At 39.1% G+C, this 21,281-nt stretch overlaps 1 protein-coding gene across 11 annotated transcripts in view; it reads left to right on the top strand.

Moving 5' to 3' along the window:
* Nucleotides 1–21,281, top strand: part of EHBP1 (EH domain binding protein 1) — a 228,173-nt gene that overhangs the window by 147,602 nt on the left and 59,290 nt on the right. For all 11 annotated transcript variants that reach the window (XM_062614292.1, XM_062614298.1, XM_062614297.1 and 8 more), the window contains 2 exons: nt 4,767–5,681; nt 7,464–7,607. In XM_062614292.1, the coding sequence (XP_062470276.1) occupies nt 4,767–5,681; nt 7,464–7,607 (1,059 nt within the window). The remainder of the gene's footprint in view (nt 1–4,766; nt 5,682–7,463; nt 7,608–21,281) is intronic.

Below are 21,281 nucleotides of genomic sequence, written 5' to 3'. Positions count from 1 at the left end.
CTAGATTATTAATTAAAAATGGTAGCAGTACAATCAGTCATCTTTTCTTTCTAAAACTGATGGCAAGCAGTGAACTTCTTAGCTCATCTCTCTTAACAGGATATAGTTCCCAGGACTGAAGAAGTAATGATTGTTGTTATTGTGCAGCTTTTCTCTTTCATCACTTTGCAAGCCTTCACCTGACAGCTACATTGAGTATCTCAGTTGCTTCCTGCAGATTTATTTCCTGGTCTCACACAGTTCTGCCTGATAACCCCGCATGCCCTTGGTTGGAGTGAATGCAGCACTGGCAACAATGGCTGCCTATAAATTCCATGCAGATATGTAACACATTTGACAATGATTCCTCCTAACCAATTAAAATAACATCTATGGATGAACAGGACAATTTTCTTTGTCTGAAGCAGCTGCCTGCCCACCCCCCTCCTGGAAAGGAAACCATAGATTAAAGGTTAACCCATAAGAGTACATCTTTTAGGAGTGCATGACCTTTTTTGTATTTTAATAAAAAAAGAAGAAATCTTAAGAGACAACTATTTCAGTGCAATTACTGTGTATAATTGGGCATTGAAATGCACTGTTACAAAAGGCACATCACTGGAGCTTCTTTATAAGACACACTGGTCATTTGCCAAATTGGTGCTGCCACCGTTGCTGAATAAAAAAGGGTATTTACCTGTGACATCTGATCTTGGCCAATATGTCAGTGTGTTACATAGTTGGGAAATGGTTGGAATACTGCCTGTGGTGCTTGTGCTGACGGATCCCAATTGATGTCTGTCAATCAGCTTGTCAGTAAATTAAAAAAGAAAAAAGAAAAGAACTTCATCAGATAGGTGAATAGGCTTAGTGTCCTGAGTATAAATACGTGTGTGGATACAGGTATTGTAAATTCTGCAATATTTAATTATAACTCTTAAGAAAACCCCAAGCAACTACTTGAGATTACATTAATATCAGTCAGAATTTGAAGGTAATTTTGGTACACAGTGCCCACTGCAAATTCAAGTTTCTGTCAGGAACAAAAGAGAAACCAGGATTATCTTTGAGAAAATTAGATATGTTGCAGGGCTACTTTCCCGGCTGATCCGAAGAGTTGCATTTCTGCTTTTATCACATATAACTAAACATGCAGCCTTCCCAGTAACATTAACCAACTGATTTTTTTAATATGGTTATTTGATTGTTAGTAAATAATAATTAAAATGTGTTAAAATTACAGCATACTGGCAGTCTTGTCCTTTATCAGGAACAGAAATATTTCATATTGCTAATAGCATGTCCTGCACTTTAAAAATGTAAGCTATTAAACTACACTTGGCTGGAGCTTGGAGGGGATGAAAGAATGAGAAGTGGAAGGGCACAACAGTGTGGTTCTAATAATGAACTTCTATTTTTAATTATTTTATTGTTTAGAGAAGCTTGTTTCATTTGAAAGGATTATTGTCTGGAAATAGGAATATATCTTCTGGATGTTCAGCTGGCACTTTCAATTTCCATGATGCTTTTTTTTATTTTCCTTTTTTTCCCCCCAGTTTTTGACTAAATTCTTCAATACTTTTGAACTTGAGTGATTGTCTTAACAAAATATTTCAAGATAATCATTTTGAAATATACATTTAAGCAGAAGAATTCAGAATTACAGGGATAGCATTGAGTCAAAATGGAGTAAATTCCTTACCTTAAAGCTGGCAGCCATATTTTTATAACAGGCACTCATTCCCACTTCTGTTTAATTCCACAACATCATACACACGTATTTAGTTGTGTGCTTAGGTGTTACTTGTTGACCTTGGTGGGATCGTGCAGGAGCATAGTTAAACATGCATATGAACATTTGCAAAGTCAAGTCTTTAGTTACGTCTCTGTTTAACAAAGTAATGTGACCTGGAAAATTTACTCTGTTCATACCATGTTACAAACTAGTTAGAAACACTAGGCATTTGTAAATATGCTGGAATATCAAGATGCTCCAAGCTTTTCTAACAGTGAAGAAGAACCCATCACAGGGTTCTGGACGCATACAGAACATGATTGCTATTTATAGAACTAAGGACTGTAAAACATTTGTGTGCCAATCAAGATATCTAATATACTTTAAAAGGAGAGAAGCAAGAATATGTATTGTCCAGAATGTGAAGAAGAGGGGATGGGAAATAAGTATCTGACATCAGTGGGAAACTATCGTGTTTAATCCCAAGCATCACCAGAAGAATTGAGCAGACAGTAAAAAGTGATTGCAGCTGTATCAAGAATATCCATCATTCTAAATTCAATCCTTCTGCAGTAGTGTTACCCATTCTAAGCAACTGCCTTTCCCAACAACTCTAAAACACTGTCCCCATCTTCATTTTACAGACCCTGGGAGATATTCTTAGGATTTAGTTTTATTAGCATATAAATAAGAAATCAGGAGTATAAAAGAGTTCAGGTCAAGTCATGTCTATGGGCTTTGGCTGCTGTGGACTGCTAAGCCCATCCTTAGGTCCTTTCATTTTCAGATGGTAACTCCCACTACGTGCAGTGTGGGGTAACAGGTTATTTATGCCACTGAATAAGCACTGACCCACTTAATCAAATGAAAAATCCTGATGTTACCTTTGGTCCACAGGACAACACAGTTGGCTTGCTACACTTTCATACCCAGCCTGTTTTCTTCTGGCATATGAGCATTCACCCGTTCTCAGTACCTGCTATGGCTTAGGCTGCCCACCCAAATCCCTGCACTGCTCTCCTTTAAGTCTTCTTTGTCTGTGCTCCTCATGTCTTTTTGGTTCCAACTGTCTTGTCTCCCTGTCCCCCATATCCAGCCTGATCCTGCTCTTCCATCTCTGTGTCTCAGTATCAGGTAAATGACAGCTGTCCCTCTTCTGCCATCCAAGTTTTTCCATTTCCTCCCACCCATGATTTTCCTGTTATTCTGCTCTGTCTGGAGTTTTGTATCAGCAAATACAGCAGTCATGTTTTCTACTGCTTCTCATATAGCGAAGTACAGCTCTGCTTTTATAAATGGCATAGCAGGTTCTCATAATGCACCTTTCCAAAAAATGATACCCCACCAAACACTGGCAATGATTTTTAGGCCAAGTCATTTTGCACTGGGAGAGCCAGAAAAACTTAAATTATTCAGATAACTTCTATGTCTAGATAAATTCTGTAATTTGTTATAGCAATATAAAAATTACTTCACAAAAAATGATTTGGCAAGTTGTACCTGAGCATAAGGGAAAAGCATACAAAATTTCAGGAAGATAAATTCCAACTCTTGGAAGAAGAGTTTGAAAAGTGGCTGAAATAAAAGCTGTTTGACCCTCAAGTATGGACTGATACTGCGATGGGAATGAGAGAGCCTCCTTTTCTCAGAGCAAGTAAAATAACCGGTCTGCCAGGCCAAACCCACATTCTAAATCATCACTGAACATCTAGTGTTATGAAAACAAGAGGATAAAAAAAAACAAATCAGAATTGATTTCTCTTTTCTCTCTTTCTTCCAGCCTTCTAAAACTAAATAAAATAAGGAAATAGTGTAAAACTGGGTTAAAGTTGAAGCTGTGCATGTTGCTGTTTCCTTGAAAAAGGCCAGGCTGTCATCCGTGTCTTAAATTTAGCATCCATTTTTGTTCAAAATAATGTAGGAACAACTGTGAACATTTTAGGCCCCTTCAGAAGAGGGTGAAAAGGAGCCGTGGAATTATTGGGGGAGGAGAAGTCCAAGTGCTTTCACTGAGTGCATCTACGCTAACAGGAGGCCTTTTTAAAAGCTTCCTTGAAACACAATATTGTCTTCCAGGGTTAATCCAGGATAGTAATAATTAATTGTAAATTGAGAAACGGCTTTAATTCTTCAAAACTAGACAAACCTGATGCACCAAGCCCACTCAGAGCTAGCAGAAAGAAGACAATGTGGCCTCACAAAGTGGGAGGCTTGCAAAGTGTTTAGCTCTGAGAAACGAAAGTGAAGTGGGAATGAAATTCACTCTCTCTTACAAATTTAGCATCAATAAATGTTTTTTAAATGCATTTGTTTGCCAGACTAATGTGATTTATGTCTTGTATCAAGTAATCTGTGGTGGTGTTCTTTTTGGCTATCTGGACATAGTTTTTCATCAACACAAATCACTGCAATTACATGACCAGTAGAAGGGAGAAGGTTGATCACCAGCGATAAAGCCCAAGATGGATTAGTGTCATGTTTCTTATATCTTTGTTCCTTATCTTAAAAAGCCATCCTTAGTTGCTTTTTTTCCGGGCCAACTCTTACGCTTTTTTCATTCACTTGTTTCCTGCTACTTGAGTCAGAACCATTTAAGATATTGGTAGGTTTCTTTAGTTCAAACAGAAGGGCTTTTAAGCTGCAGTGTCATGAACCACTTTTTACTCATGAAAATGGCATAATTTTGAGTAACCAAACATTTTAGTATAGTATGGTGTTGAGGTATGTTAAAGTATTTAAAACAATGCCATTTGAGTGTCTTTACTGATGATACTTTCTCAATTTACATTGCTATGAATTTACCCTGGGAGATAGTTAGAAGCCATTGGGAAAAACTGATGAGTTGGATGTTGGATTGTGCAACAAAATATAGTAAATACTGTAATGAAGCCAAAAGAATAATAAGTAATAGAGTTGAACCCATACTGTTCCTGTAATACTGGATATGCTTTAGGCTTCTTTATTTTGACTAAAACTTTTACTTGCATTCTTGAGATGTTACGGTATGTAAGAAACTGCTTCATTATAACCTTTATTTTGTCTGTTTTTAAAGGCATACGATGGGTTTGCCAGTTTAGGAATATCACGACTACTGGAGCCTTCTGACATGGTTCTATTAGCAATACCTGACAAACTGACTGTTATGACCTATCTCTATCAAATCAGGGCACATTTCTGTGGCCAGGAATTAAACGTGGTTCAAATAGAGGAGAACAGCAGTAAAAGCACATATAAAGTGGGTAACTATGAAACGGACACAAACAGTTCTGTCGACCAGGAAAAATTCTACGCAGAGCTGAATGACCTGAACCGGGAGCCCGAGCTGCATCCGCCAGACAGTGGTTTGGCAGACTTTGCTTCTCAGGACGACTCCGTCTTTGTAAATGACAGTGGTGTTGGTGAATCTGAGAGCGAGCATCAGACTCCCGATGACCATTTAAGCCCAAGCACGGCTTCCCCTTCTTCTCGCAGGACTCGAAGTGACACAGATGCACAGAAATCCCAGCAGAGCTCTGGAAGGACTTCTGCATCTGAAGACATTGGGAAGTGTAGCAGTACAGATACAACGCAAGCACAGCCTACATTGGGAAAGAAGAAATTGCTGATAGCTGACACTTTAGACTTGAGTGACTTGGCACATGTCAGTGATCAAAAAGAGGATGTGTCTCCCACGGTTGCTTGTGGAGATAACGACAAGAAGAGACACCAGAGCTCAGACAGTACCATTGGTTTCTCAGAGCAAGAAAAGCTGGGACGTATAGGATCCACAGGGAGCACAAGAGCAGATCCTGGTTCGCCTGTCACAAAGCCGAGTTTATCTCCTACTTCTAAGCTTGGATACTCCTATAATAAGGATGTGGATCTTGCAAAGAAACCACATGCTTCTCCAAGGCAAACGGAATCTGATTCTGACAGTGATGCCAGAACGGCTTTAAATCATGCAGATCAAACTGCAAAAACAGCCCAGGTAAGAAATTTAAATTGATGCCTATGAATCAAGATGCAGATGCTCTTCGAGTTCTTTCTCCATGTTTGCAGTTTGCACCGTATTTTCAGTATATATGGTGAGGTGAGCAGTGTATTTTTATTGTTGGGCAATAAATACTTTGATTGAGAAGTAAGTGGCCCTGAAAAAGAGCCATACCATGAAAAAAGAATGTATAGGTATTCTCCATCTCAAAGAAGATGGCTTCAGGCTTTTTGCCACTGTGTGTGACAATACATTTCTTCTGAAGAAAAACTGGAAAAGGACTTAGCAATTCATTCATCCGCATTCACAAAAAAAGTTTTGAATACATTAAATATACCTAAGAGACATCAAAAATCTTATTTGAGAAACCGCACAGCCTTGTGAGCATAGCCACGATGGTGAGGTAGAAATTCCAGAATATTAAGTTATGATGTGACCTCAAGCATATTACTTAACCACAATATAATTTTCCTTTCTATAAACATAAGAAGTGTATGCCCTCCTACCTTGCAGATTTATTCTGAGGGTGGAAGTTGAATATTATATAAATGCTGAGTATTATCAATAAAGCACATCATCACAGAAATATGTAGAAAAAAGTCCTGTTTACAAAAATGCCAAAGTAAGTTTATAGTTTTACCCTGTGAAGAGCTTTCTTAAGTTTTGGCTTTGGCTTTGTGCCATTAGGTCTGATAAGAAAAGAATATAGCCAGTTGTTTGGTACTGTGGATTGCCTCAAATATTTTTATGCTTTTCTCTCAGTAAGTGCCATAAAGATTAGTTTTATAGCAGGAGAAGTCCATAGATGGGTGGTAGTGGCCAAATATTAGTTCCATAGACAGCTGTTTTCTTTCCTTTAATCAGTAGAGTCCCAAAGTTTCACTTTGCCATCGTCTTTGTATACTGGATGAGAAAGAAACAGCCAGGCCTGTACAGAATATGAATAGGAGGAAACAGGATAGAACGGAGAGTGGAGCAGGAGACCTCAGATAAAACCTTAGATGTGAGCCTCCGTCTTAAGCTGCGACACTCAGTTGTTGGTTGGAGTCAACCATCTCAACTTCCATGTGGTTGTTGCAGGAGCACAGTCTGCAATGTCTGTCCCAACTCTATCTCACGTAAAGGCCTGGAGACACATTTTCCCAGAGTCTTCACAGCTGACCTTGACTAAGAAGTCAGCACTTGGGAGTATATGTGTATAGGAGCTGCTTATGTTGCCTGTGCAGAAGCCCCCCTTCTGTTGTTGCTATTCTGCAATATAAATCAGTCGTGTATGAAGAAGGGACTTTCTCATGGATGTTCATAAATGAAGTAGAAGCAGATATTTTTGCAGGTGTCTTGCCTTGTGCCCGGCCTTTTCGTGTTCAGTTCAAGTTTTAAATGAGCGATACCTATGTATGTAGCCAATGAAGCATTATATTTGCATACATATTAAAGTAAATAAGTAAACACATGGCACATTTAACATAGTTTCCATAAAGCCAATTATATTTTTTCCACAGTTGCAGTTTGAAGGCATTAAATGTTGATAGAAATTAAGTTTTAGGGGGAGGGGAGAGAACTCTTATTTACATTATAAAGGCCCATGACTTTTTTTAATTTTACATTTTGATCATCTTTACTTTTCATTTCTATAGAATGTTCTGTCACCTCGTGAAGCTATAATCCATGTGACTCCTGACCTTTATTATATAGGAAGGCTCCTGGCTATTAACTACTGTATAAACATTAAGTACCCTGAGGCTGCCTTGCTGTTAATTGTATTTCTTTATTTTTAAGCAACGTATGTTGTCAAGACAAGAAGAACTTAAAGAACGAGCAAGAGTTCTGCTTGAGCAAGCAAGAAGAGATGCAGCTTTAAAGGCAGGGAATAAGCAACTAACCAATACGATCATCCCAGCCCGCAATAAGCAGCTGAATGATGTAAGAAATATTGGCCAGTATGGCAGTTTACATAGTTAAATTTATTGTATGTGCATATGCTTTCAGGGGTGGGGGATTTCCTTGTAGAATACTTCTTTCATGCCGAATTGCTCTGATGTGTCATATACCCTTAGTTCCCTTTTAAAACCTGTTTCTCCTGCAGTTTTAGCCAACAGAAAGATGCCTTAGACTTCGGTGGAAGCAGAGGTCTGGGTGCACCTTCTTTGATTGGCACTGCAGTTTCTCATGAGACAAAAACAAAAGTTACTTGGTAAATGATAGTGAAGTAATTTATGCTATTTTTTGATTACTTCTCTCTTTTCAGTTAATGTAAATGCATTCCCTGAGCTTGTGATGTCAGCTACTTGCTGCTTCATAAGTGTTGTTGCAGTGAATGAAGCTGCTTGTGACAGTCTTGTAAAAGAGTTAATGGAACAATTCCTTTTTATCACCAAAGTTGATTATGCTGGTGAGATGGGAAAGCGAAGCTGGGGAATGAGCTCCAGTGTCGAAGTAGCTATGGTTGCACCTCCAGTGGCCTCCGTGATGACCTGGAAGGATGCATACTCTCTGGAGATGAAAGCTAATTAATTTTTATGCAAACCTTTGCAGTGTGGGTTTTGGGATTCTAACTATTGCACATTAGAGACTGTACTGGCAACTGAGAATGTAAATGTAACTGAAAAATAATGATTCAGAGAATGATTCAGAGAAAGGCTTGAATCTTTACTGATTCAGAGCCTAGTGCTGAGGGGCAGATTCTGCTATTTACATTAATGGGATCATACATTCCAAAAATGAAGACAGTGATTTACATGTCTCTTTTGGTTCTCTGAACTGTCTTGAATCCATGGTGTACTTTTTTTCTCCCTTTGCAATCCCTTTTCCCAAACTGTCACTTCTGTTTTCTTTAAAATATATTCATATATACAGGCAAGTCTTGTTTGTAGAATGATAACATAATGATATATAAGTATTTTTTTATTACTTTGTATTTTTATTTATATTTTTTAATTACTTGGTATTATTTTATTACTTTGTATTTAAGCTTTTCCTACTAAAATATACTTTAGTATGAATTTCACTTTGGAATTTTTTTTATTAGTTTTTCATAAGGCAAACAGCATTAGAACAGGGATAGTAGAGGCAACTGCTCAGGCAGAAACAACTGTATTAGAGTTGCCTAACAATTTTTATTATAAGCTCCTATTTTCAGAGTTTTACAACTTTGCTAGTATTTCATTGTTAGAACTGAAATTCTCCCCATCAGCTCTCTGCCTCAGGGTAATATTATTTTACTTTTTACTTCAGAAAAACCCTGTTCAGCTGCTTCTCTGTATTAGGTTGGAAAAAACATTGGGTTTTATGTTAAAAAATGTCTTGTAGGAAGAAGGTTTCATCCCCTTGATAAATCTTTCAAGGCAATCAAAGGTGTGTTAATAGCACAGGCAGCCTTCAAGTTCAAGAAAGTTGGTGTCAGTAAACATTGTCTGTATGGACACAGCACAGCAAAAGCATCATTTACTGTTGCTTCCCTAAGGGTCAGGCCCATTCTGATGCAGATTGTAGTATTTGATGAGAAAATGAACATGGGCAGGCAGTGTGCCCTCGCAGCCCAGAAAGCCAACCGTATCCTGGGCTGCATCAAAAGGAGTGTGACCAGCAGGTCAAAGGAGGTGATCGTGCCCCTCTGCTCTGCTCTTGTGAGACCTCACCTGGAGTATTGTGTGCAGTTCTGGTGTCCTCAACAGAAAAAGGACATGGAACTGTTGGAACAAGTCCAGAGAAGGGCCACGAGGATGATCAGGGGACTGGAGCACCTCCTGTATGAAGATAGGCTGAGGAAGTTTGGGCTGTTCAGCCTGGAGAAGAGAAGGATGCATGGAGACCTCATATCAGCGTTCCAGTATCTGAAGGGGGCTATAAGGATGCTGGGGAGGGACTCTTCATTAGGGACTGTAGTGATAGGACAAGGGGTAATGGGTTCAAACTTAAACAGCTAGATTGGATATAAGGAGGAAAATCTTTCCTGTTAGGGTGGTGAGGCACTGGAATAGGTTGCCCAGGGAGGTTGTGAATGCTCCAACCCTGGCAGTGTTCAAGGCCAGGTTGGACGAGGCCTTGGGTGATACGATTTAGTGTAAGGTGTCCCTGCCCACGGCAGGGGGGTTGGAACTAGATGATCTTCAGGTCCTTTCCAGCCCTAATTATTCTATGATTCTATGATTCTATTAGAAAGCAAAACTTTCTTTTCTGGACTCCAACTCCTGCTGATGAAATCCAAAGAGAAGGAAGAGGAGCTGGCATGCAGATGAGAGATGCTCTGGGTAGATGACAAAGAAGTAAACAGCAACATGAAGTTAGACAAAGACAAAGACTGTGTCTAGGCCATAAAAACTACATGAAAGATAGGAGGTGGAGACCAAGTTTTCAGGGTGAGAATCAGGATTACATAGTTCAGGCACTCAAATTACCCATGGGACCTTATTTCATTTATTGCAAAAGATGAAAAATTAATTAGAAGGCTGCAAGAAAGGGAAGAGCCATTTTTTTGGGGTGCTCTGCAGAGACAAAGTTTCTTGCTGCCTCCATCAGAAGCTATTTACAATGTTGGGAAGCTACCTTCAGCCCAGCATACTCAAGGTGGCAGATTCCTTTATTTATGATTTCCAATCCAAGGTTCTTGGGGACTGATTTCTGGAAGTTTTGAATGCACCCAGCTGTAACCAAGTCAAAGAGAACTGCGCTGTGAACAAATGGTTCTGGCTCCAGAGAAATCCTTGGTGCTGTGAGCAAACAGGTAGTGGGCACTCTTCAGTTGAGCTGACTGTAACATAAGAAAAACAAAAGCTCCTCAGCTCAGAAGGGTGCTGTATAGATGTAATTTGGAAACTCTTAGATATGGCAGTGAAGAGTGCCACAGAAATGCTCTGGAAGAAATTAATAATGCTGTGTTCAGAGAAAAGTTTACAAGGTTTAGTAGTTCAAACAAGGTGTAGGGCAAGCATTGAATCATGAAGGTGAAGTGAGATATTGAACAACTCATTCACTGAACATTGTCAGTCATGGCTACTGAAAACAATAAGTATCCGGTAGGGAAAAAAAAAGTTTGGGTTGTGCAATTAAAGACTATACCAAATGAGAACCAATGCAAGGTTGTACAGCTAGCATAATTCTGACATTTCTAACTTCCGAGTGCTTGGCTTGCCAAGCTCAATGTTCTCCTAGTGCATTTTGGTGGGAAACATGCATTGTGAAAGGAGGCATCTGTTGTAGAAACTGGTATAGTATTCACATTTCTTATATGTTATGTCGATATGTGTTAATATATATTACATAAAATTGTATGTAACATGTATATGTTATATACCTATCCATAGATGTGTATGTTCTGAATGAGAATGTGTGTATGCATCAATATATATAGATATAAGATAAAATACATTAATTTCTGATTTTTCTTTAACATATTTTTTTCTTCACAGAGATGAGACGTTTCCATTTGATGTAGTTGTGACAGTTTACTACCAGTCATTGCTTATTTGACTGTCAGAAAATAGCACAGACTTATTTCTATTCAGCATTTTCTGGTCATTAAGGTTAATAATAAGAACTTTCACTCAAAACAGTGTTGTATGTGTCAGTGTGCAGTAATGTGTAGTAGTGTGTTATCCAAATGAGAGTTGTGATAATGAGAATCAGCATTTGGTGGTGGGAATAAAATAGTTTAAAATAGGAAGACCTCATTTTAAGTAAGAGAACTTTAAAGAGATAGTCTAGGGCCAATACTTTCGGACGTAACTCAAAGTTTGCAATTGCACCTTTTTTGATACCTTCAGGAAAAGAGCTTTAAGCAGCCCATTCTTTCAGTGTGCTCTGAAAATTAGTCACTCCAGGTAAGCAAAGGCTGCAGAGTCATTAGTTACTTTAGACAACCTTGTCTCATAGGCCTTGCTGTTAGCACTTGACATTTGTCATATGAGAACTATGAATCGCTGTTTTCTTAGTAAACAAGTGAGAACAATGTACAGTGCATGCGGTTGTATTGTTGCCTGAGGTCAACAAAAGGGAGGAAATTTCCAAGTCTGTTCCTTGGTCATAAATACAGGTTACTTGGTATGTGCTCACCTGATTTGTTCTGGTAAAAATCTTTTTTGAAGAAGTGTTCCTGTGTCTCCTTTAAGCATAGAGCAAATACCTTAGACCATCTGCAGGCTAAGCTTCACCTTCCCTCTGGTTGATCAATATTGTGTTGGTTTGAAGGTTTTTTTTCAATACTCTGGGCTTGCTTTCCTTGTTTTTTTAATCTCTTGTGTCTTGAAAGGCCAGCTGGTGGTCAGTAATGACTTACTGGCTGTTTTCCCATGATGTGTCCATTATCGTGGCTGTTTGCCTCTTTGAGTCTTTCCTACTGCTTGAGTCTTCTTTTGTGCTTCCATCTTCTTATGTTTGTGCTCTGTGGCTAGGCCTATATCAGTATTCTCACTTGATTTACCTTTATATATATATATATTTAAACTCAGGAATTGATGAAGTTGTGGGAACAGAAGATTAAGGCACTGAATTTGCTCATATACCTGTTAACTCAATCCCTTTTTCCTCTGGATTGCATATTTCTCATTGCATCCCAAGCTATATCTTCTTCCCCTTCTTTCATTTGTGTCTTACTGTTCTTTTTTCTCTCTCACACTGTATTTCAGCTATCTGCCCTGGCCATTTCAGCTCCCTTTCTTCTACTTTTGAACTTTTCTTTCTTAATACCCATTCTCTTTACTCTTCCTTCCCTTGGACATCTTCCCTCTGTGCCTTTCTGCCCCATCATCTTCTGTTCTTGTTCAGCCCACCTAATTTAGTCCCATCATCTTCTGCTTGCTTCCTCTATTTGTATTATGTGAGTCCCTTTTCTCCCACTTCTCCCTTGTTTGCAGTGTGGTAGTTTTTTCACTGTTAGGTCTGTTCATTTGGTGCTTCTCAGAAGCCTTCAATCTGCAAGCTGTATGCATGCCAGCCTGTATGGAGGTATGTAAGCCTGTAGGCAGGTATTTAAAGTCTAAGAGGACACTACATGGATCAGAAACTCCTTGAAAACATGCTTATGGTTTGGGAGGATCACAGACATGTCCTTAAAATTGATGCAGCCTTTTAGAGACTGGAAGAATTAGCTTAAGAGCTCTGTGAACAGAGTTACTGATCCTCTCATGGATCCCTTTCTCTATGGTAGATTTATAAACACCTCAGCCTTTCTGCTTGCTTTCTTGATGTAGGTGTGCATGTAGTGACTCTTTTACGAGGTGCTTCTGTCATTTCCAACCTGGTATAGCAGCTGTAATCACTTAGCTTTTAACCAGGAGAGCCTTTTTATTAGCTTACTCATTTTTATTTAGCTCACCTTTTCTCATGATGAATATCACACGGCTAGAAGGGGCATATCTGCTCCCAGCAGATGCTGTAAAATATCAGCCTTCAGTGATGGTTGTTAGCAGCGGCAGCTTGGCTGGAATGTGATGTGGGAAAGGCAAGGAGACTGGAGCTGGTCTGCGAAACCGAACTGGCAAAGTGGCAGGCTAGAGGAGACCGCAGTGAGTTAGAAATATTCAGGAGTCACAGGGCTAAAAGGTCTTTCCAGCAGGGAACCCTCGCTTCCATGGGCGGTGGAACACATAATTCTTGAATCTCAGCAGAACTCCACTGTCAGCAAATATCTGTGAAGGCCAGTGGCAAAATGTTCATTTGTCTTACTCTCCTTTAATGACTGGTCCACATAAAGAATAGAAATTTACTGCAGCTGTCGTTTACTCTGTAAACTAAAATGGCAATGGTTGTGGAGTCTGCATGATTACAGAGAATGGAATTAGGAGTTAAGAAATGCACAGGCAACTTTAATTAACCTCCTTTGTGTATATGCATTATGATGCAGTCTTTAATTATGTGATCACATACTATTTTCCCCAAAGCAATTGTGTCTCATTTAGCTCCAAGAATTGAGGTGATGTAGAAGGCTGTTTGTCCAGAGGACCTCCGTCCTTTTGATTGCAGACATTGGAAGGTGTACAGCAAACGAAGCAGGGATTCCAAGGAGCAAAAGGATGAGGTTACAGTTAAGAACTGAACAAATTAAATGTAGTGCTGCCTTTGCCTCAGAGTTCCTGATCAGTGCTGCTAAATCTTTTGAACCAAAGTTCATCTAAGTAGTCACTAATTGTGTATCCTTCCTTTCTGGATTGCCATTTGAGGCAAAGGTTTGATTTGCAGGTGTATTGAGCACCCAGGTTTGTCAGGGAAATCAGTCGTAGCTGTGCTTGAGACCTATAAAGGGCTGCATAAAGCTTCATATACTGAAGAAAACCCAGGTAACAGGCTTCTCAGAGCGAGCACCTCATGTTAGATCCTTTTAGCTGGATCTCTCTGTCACAGTTCTCTTCCGAAGAACAGGGTAATAACGCTACCACAGGGTGTTGTGAGAGAGGAATGTGATTAATGCTTTTGAGGCACTTAAATACTGTAGTGATGAGCACTGTAGAAAAGCCCTTGAAGAAATTAATAATTCTGTCTACAGAGAAAGATTTGAATATTGTGGAGTACAGAATTGTGCTACATATTGATGGGCCTACATAATGAAAAGTGAAAATAAGCTGAAATATTGAACACCACTCGGTAGAGCTCAGATCTGGGCTGAAAATCAGGGGACAGTAGAAGTAAAAGGTGGTGCCACAGCAAGGCTCTATTCTAAAGGATACAGAGCAGGATGAAAATGAAGATTGTGCCCACCAGTTTTATTTGTGGCATCTCCTAAATCGTGTGTCAAATTCTAGTAGCCTGGTTTTGCAAGGTAGACAGATTAGCAGGGAACACCGTATAGCATAGAATTCATGAAAAGTAGTGCTTCTGTGGCAACGAATGTGGTTTTATTTCCTAACACAAGCCACAGTTCGTTCCTGAACTTATTTGGGTTTTGCATGAGCTGAGGATTCCTCATTGCTGAATGTAGGTGCGGGACTGGGCCTTTCATTTGGATTTGGCTGAAAAATTTTTGCTTATGTAGGATCAAGCATAGGTTCTGGGATGCAGGGGTTCAGTAGCATGATACCCAGAGGGAAGCATGCTCTCTCTGTTGCCTTTTGTGAAATAGCAAAATAGTAATTTTTTCTTCACAGCAGCATTCAAGGATGGTGGCACTGAAAATTGTGAGGGACTCCATTTGGACAATAAGTATTTAAAAATGGATTAATATAAACTGAGGGGAGGGGAGTTGAGGGGTTGACGGTGCAGAGAGCATTCCTGACACTGCTTTTGGGCTTAAATGCAACTGTTGCTAGCCTGCTTTCTGTATAGAGAAAGATTTGGGCTTACTTGTCTTTGCTACCTTTATTTTATATTTATTCAAGTGGAATGACAGCTACAGCTGCCTAAATACATGTATTAAAAAAGTACATTTGAAAGAGCAGCAGGGACTACATTCAGCTTTTGTAGTGGAATTTGCAGATACGAAATACTTCACTGAGAAGCTGTTACCTCCAAACATGCAAACACTGTATACAGAGGGCAGCAGGAATGGGCTATGCTGTGAGATTGTTTCTTTCTGCTCAGAATATTGCTTTTTATTACTCCCTTGCTCAAAGGACTTGTTGCAGCTGTATCTAATTTATATTTAATGAGCTCTTTCTACTTCAGGTGTCAATCTGTTGTGCCCATTACTTTTCATTTTCATAAATATTTGAGTGCAAAATAGTAACTTTTTTTGCATGCACAGTGGGCCAGTGCAAATGGAAGCCCTTTTAGAAAGGCTTCATAAAGTGACAAAATCTGAAAGGAGCTGAGTCTCTATGCTCTTACTTTAATTTTGATTGCATGCATAGGTATGAGATATGCCAGCTGCAATAAAATAAAAATAAAGCATTATTTTAAATGCTCAGAAATAAGCTCGAATAAATGGTCCCATTTACTGATAATGTAATTTGATAAGCAAAATCCGCTGCCCCTCTCAGCCAACAAGCTCCAAACTGTCCCACTCTAATATGTGACCAAAAAGTAACTCTAGCCAACACAAACAGAAGTGGTATGGAAAGCAAATTCACAGTGGACAATGAGAATAGGATATTTTAATTTGATTGAAAGATGCCTTAAACTCAAGTTAGCATTGCAAGTATCCTTTCCTCCAAATATTTTAACAGGTTCTTGAAAACTATATGAGAGAATTCTATTCAGGGTTTTTTTTCCTATGTGAAACCAAAATGCCCACTTCTGTTGCATTAGAAAAGGCATCTGGTTCATCAGTGGATTTTTTTGTAGCCTCCTCAATTGGAAAATAACTGTGATTGAGGCGGTAATGTTAATTCATTTGAGGAAACACCCCCAAGTTATTCCTGTATTGGTTTTTCTTTAAGAAAAAAAAAAAAAGAGAGAAAAATCTAATCTTTATTAATTAAATAACTAACATGAATTTGTTGAAGTGTAGGACTTTGCAGGTGGCAACCTTGGTCTTTTAATATTAATTGGAAAATATTGATTGAAAAAAAGACTAGTCTGTCATGCTGATAATTGCAGCCAGATTTAGATATGATCACTAGATCTACCTGAGATTACAAAGAAGCAGTTACCATCTAATTGGTAAAAAGATTGAACATTATTTTGGTAATCCCTGATCTTTGGTAACTTATTCCCTGTTGTTCATTTATATGTCTTGTCTGTATGCCTCTATAAAGTGGTTAAATATGGTTTAAGCTGATAAGACTGTGCTGTATAGTATTTACATTTCATGAGCATTCCAACTTTTATAGCTGTTTTAACAATGTACTTTTCCTTAAATGAAGGTTAGACCTGCTGACTGAACACTTCAAAACCGCAACTGAGCTGATATTTAGTTCTTTATACCGACAAGCTAAGGTTGAGATAGCCTGATCTCATTTCCTTGATGGCAAGAACAAACAAGTTGTTTTATTTAACATTGCTCAATACATGGAAAATAAAAATATTCTGTAACTTTCCAAGAAGGTTCTCTATCTTTTGAATTCATATTTGATCTGTTTAAGCACTTCCTTACTATGAAGTTGTGATGTTTCACTGTACAAAAAATACTTCTATAGACAGCTCCCTGACATGGCTGGGAAAACAAATCAATTAGTGCAAGTAAACTCATTTCTAAGAAGAATTAGTATGCACTGTCAGTTTTATACCCAGATGGATTTCATTAATAAAGTGTAACCTTTGATAATGCAAGACAAATCTTGCACAGTTTGAGTTTGAGATTCACAGCTGGATTTTATTGCTGTTATTTCAAGAAGTTGTCTCTATTTACACCACTTAAGCATCTGGCCTAAGTATGTAAATATGCAGTTATTTATCATGTGGATGTAAATTCTAAGTGCTGTGTGGTCTGCAGCTGTACCATTAATGTGCATGCTCACAGAAGATAGGCTGCCAATTTATTAACTGAATTATAAGATTGTCTGAAAAACATTAGTTCAAAAACTTTAACATCTTCTATCCATTTGTGAATATTAGCAAACAAAAAGGTCTCAGTGTTTCAGAGCTATCCCTTTGTGCATGAAGCGAGACACGGGTTTCTTAGCATCTGGAATGCTTTTTTTTCTATCGCTGCTAATAACTGGACATTTTCTGTGTGGATGTTCAGTACATGCTGTTGTGAATCCCAGGATGATATCGCCATTACTTAGAGCTGTATTTTGCATTGCCTATTCTGTTATTGCTCAGCATGCACAAGGGTAGAGTTAAAATCTTTATTCATTTCATTTAAAAATGTTTCTTTTGTTCTCCTTATCATGTTCTGGCTTTCCCAAGGATATATGCCTTGAACGAAAAGTCACATGTGCATTACTAATTGTGTGCCATTGTATTTACAGTTCCTAGTGGTGGCACTGTGAAGCTACTAATTCTTTTGCTTCACTTGATGTAAAATAATCTGAGTGTCTTTGATAGCAGTGAAACAGTATTAATTGTTTTGTACATTTCTTGGTCACTCTTCTTAGGTGGTCTTCATAATCTATTAGAACTTTCAGCCAGATTTTTGTAATGTCATGCCTCCAGCAGTGATTAAATTGGTAATTAATGAACAGTCCTTGGCAACATAAACCACATCCCGTTAATTTTCCCTTTTGAGTTTTTAGAAGTTGTCGTCTCTGTCAGAAAGCATTGCGCCACCTTGCTACGGCCCCTTGGCATGAAACCACAACGGCTTGATTTTTTGCAGCCATTAGTAGATCAGAGCAGTAATTTCACAGTATTTTGGTCAGGGTAATTATAGTACCAAGTACCGAGTAGAGTTGGGAATTCACACAAGAAGTCCAGAAATACCAGGTGAGCTTCCTTGTGTTCACTGGGACGTTATGATTAGTTTAATTGGGCTTTGTTTGATTTCAGCCGCAGAGACTCTTTGTGCCACGGCACTGCAACCACTTTCCACTTTAGTGTTTTTGACCTGCATTGACATGAACTGGTGCAAAAATGAGCTCTTTGAAGTGGGACTCTCTGGAGAGGGCAACTAAAAAAGGGGGAAAGTGATGTGTGTAAATAGTTTACTGTAGCGAAGCTTGAAACCAGACTGAATACTCCACATTTTGGGGGTGATGTGGTTCAAATTCTTTTATATTTTAGGCCGGAATGGATAATATTTCTGCTACATTTGTGCAAATGTTTAGTAAATTACTACAGTTAAGAATACAATCTTTTTTTAATCGCTGGCTTTTACATAGCACCTGCTGTTCTACCTTCCTTTGAAGATACAGTCATTTCTCCCACCAGAAATACTGCGAATAGTCTCTTTAGACCTGCAAACAAATCTGGGCAAATGCATTAATGAGAATGCAGCTGCTCTTAGTAGTTCACATGTCATGAAATAGTAGGTAAAGGCATTCATACTTGAGTGACTGACTATAGGTGTAGTGGCCTTCAGCAGTACATTGTGCACATTAAAGTTTAAATAGTCACTTGCCTGTTGGCTTCTGAATGAAAGGACTGTCACTGGTCACTTCTCCTGAAGCCTTAATGAAACCAAATAGTTTGCTACGAGTTTGGGCCTAACCATTGGGGTGTTTCATGCAGTCTTGTCAGTTGATGTTCATGAATTGACTTGAACGGAGATCAAAGTGTTTCTCAAAATGGAGAAGCGGGGAGAGAGACAGCTCCTTCAATTGCACCACAAGAGCTAATCAAGCCATCAGTTCTTTATGCACTCTGCGTGCCTTTAGAATTTAATACCCAATGGTTTGTCAGGACAAATTGAAATTCGGGGGCTGGGGGGGGGGGGGAGGGTGTCCCTCCTCAGTTCGCCGCAAACAAATACATGGTTCACTCTTCTGGAGGCTTGCTTTGCTAGATTTTATATTTTAATGGACAACTGCAATGTTTATCAAATATTTGGGGGTTTAAAGAAAAAAAAAGTGAAGGTAAAGGATTCAGTGGTGTTATTTGCCTTCACGCTGATTGAAGAGGTTTAAAGTGAAAGAGAAACTAAATTCAGCGTGATTTTTTGTTGTTGTTGTTGCTTCTTTGAGTGCTAATGAACTTTTTTGCTGAAACATTTTAAATTGGATTCAGAAGATAGTTTTTTGAGTGTCAGTTAAAACAAAGTCATGTGAAAATGCCTCTCTCTCTTCCTCCCTCCCTCGCTCTCCTTTTAATTGATATGATTTAGGCAGAGGAAAGTGGTAAGGGGGATTTTTCTATTGCAGAAGCAATTTTTAAGGGATTTAGTCTTATTTAGCCTGAAGGTCTTCACACTAATGAGAGCACTTAAGTTACGTCCAGGCATTGATTAGACAGCTCATCTATCAACTGGAGCATGAGAATTTGTATTTTGGGTACCTTTTATACATTAGAAATGTATATGCTTTTTAAAATTACTTTAGACTTTATTTTCCACAAATTTTTAATTACCCTCTCTCACATCCAAGGAGGCTGTAATGCAGCTGATAGAGCACACACGGTAACAGGGAAGTGCTCTACATTATATGAGAAATAATATCGAAACTGTATCTGTAGAAATTGGCGTGCTGAATGCAAATTGCTACCCAGATACATTCCTTAAACCGCCATGAGCCCCCTTACAGTCTAAATATATTTATTCAGGGAATGTGGAATTATGTATATAAAAAAATGCTCAACCGCCACCCCCCACAAAAAAACCCTGTGATCGCTCTCTCTACCTGTAGTTGTTCTTTTTTTGCTGTGTTTAGAACACAATAGTGTCTTAATTATTTTCTGAATCATTCTGAAAAGTACAGCTTTTGTAACTTTTGGACATTTCAGGTTTAAAAAAAGGAAATTAAAACGTTGCCACCAGCTTGCACTATGAGCAGCCTGTAATAACAGTTAAAAAAGCTTTCTGAACTATTTGACAAGATTTCTTAGTGCTGAGGCCATATGCTGTAGCCTTTAAGCTATTTCTTCCTATCAGTTTCATTATCACCTGCCTCTGAGTCTCCAATATCATCAGTAAGCACATGCAGAATCATAATTATGCCATGTACAAGTTCTTTGATAACATGTACAGTTTTCTTCTTAATTCTTTATCAAATGCATTGATCGTGGCATGTGTGCATTGATCCAGGTCCACCATCTGGCTGTGTGTGATAAGCACAGTGGCATCTTTGCATTTCCACTGTCATTCATTGCGCTACAATTTGGCTGCAGGGGAGTAGTGGCTGGGATTAGCCCTGTTCTGCTACTTACTTGCATTTTAAGTTGACACCTCTACAGCGGCTCAGACCACATTACAAACTGAAACACATACGCACGACTTAGTGATGTGACACTCCTCAATAAGCTTACTCCACTAGCTACTCAACAATCTGTAATTGGATTTGTAGGAATAACAGCAAAAGATTTCCTAAGAATTGCTGGGGACAGAAGGTGAAGTTTTCTCATTATTGGCAAAAGGCTAGGTATAGATCCTGGGCGATTGGTATTTTCCATTAAAAAAAGCTGCCAGCAGTTTGCAGGACATTTTCAAAAAAACCCAGCAAAATAGGACCCAGGAAGGCAGAGGGTTTTGCACTTGCTCTTTCCATTCTCATCACACACAAGCAGACCGGGATCCTGCCACCCTCCCCCAGAAATTAAGAGAAGGGGACACATACACACACACACCAACTTTCAGAGGCACCCTGCAGCCCGCTCTGCTTTGTTCAGCTGGGAGTGAACCGGGAGCATTCCTCAGGAGGGCACGTCCTGCTCCCTTGGCGAACGGTTGCCCGCCTGAGAAGGAAGCTTCCCAGGATGGCAGTCTGAAAGATGCGGCTCTCCAGCTTACGCATCCAAGGCACTTGCCAAAAGTCTTTGTTTCATAACGCCATGGGTTTTTTTTAAATCATAAAGTCAAGTTTACACAAGAGAAAATCCCTTAAGTGGAGCTCGACGAATGTTGACTCCAGCAATGAGTAAGCAGCTTCTTTAACTTCTGTCTGCACGTTGGCTGTGGAAAGGCACAGAAAATGCCATCTTCAGACTGTTGATCTCAGGTCGGACGTTATGCCCTGTCTGGATGATGGCACTATTTCAGAATATATCTCAGCCTGCATGCTTGAGACCCTGTTTGTGGGTAATACCAATAGCATTGACAATCACGGTGACAGGCATAACAAGCTCCTGGATCCTGATGCCTTAGGTGATTATTGACCTTAATTATACTTCCCAGATGAGGGAGAGCACAAACTTGCC

Source organism: Pezoporus occidentalis, unplaced genomic scaffold, assembly GCF_034315485.1.
Source record: "Pezoporus occidentalis ecotype Australia unplaced genomic scaffold, CSIRO_AGI_Poc_V1 ctg175, whole genome shotgun sequence".
NCBI lineage: Eukaryota > Metazoa > Chordata > Aves > Psittaciformes > Psittacidae > Pezoporus > Pezoporus occidentalis.
The sequence above is the reverse complement of the archived record's forward strand: the minus strand, read 5'-3'. Positions and strand labels throughout refer to the sequence as shown.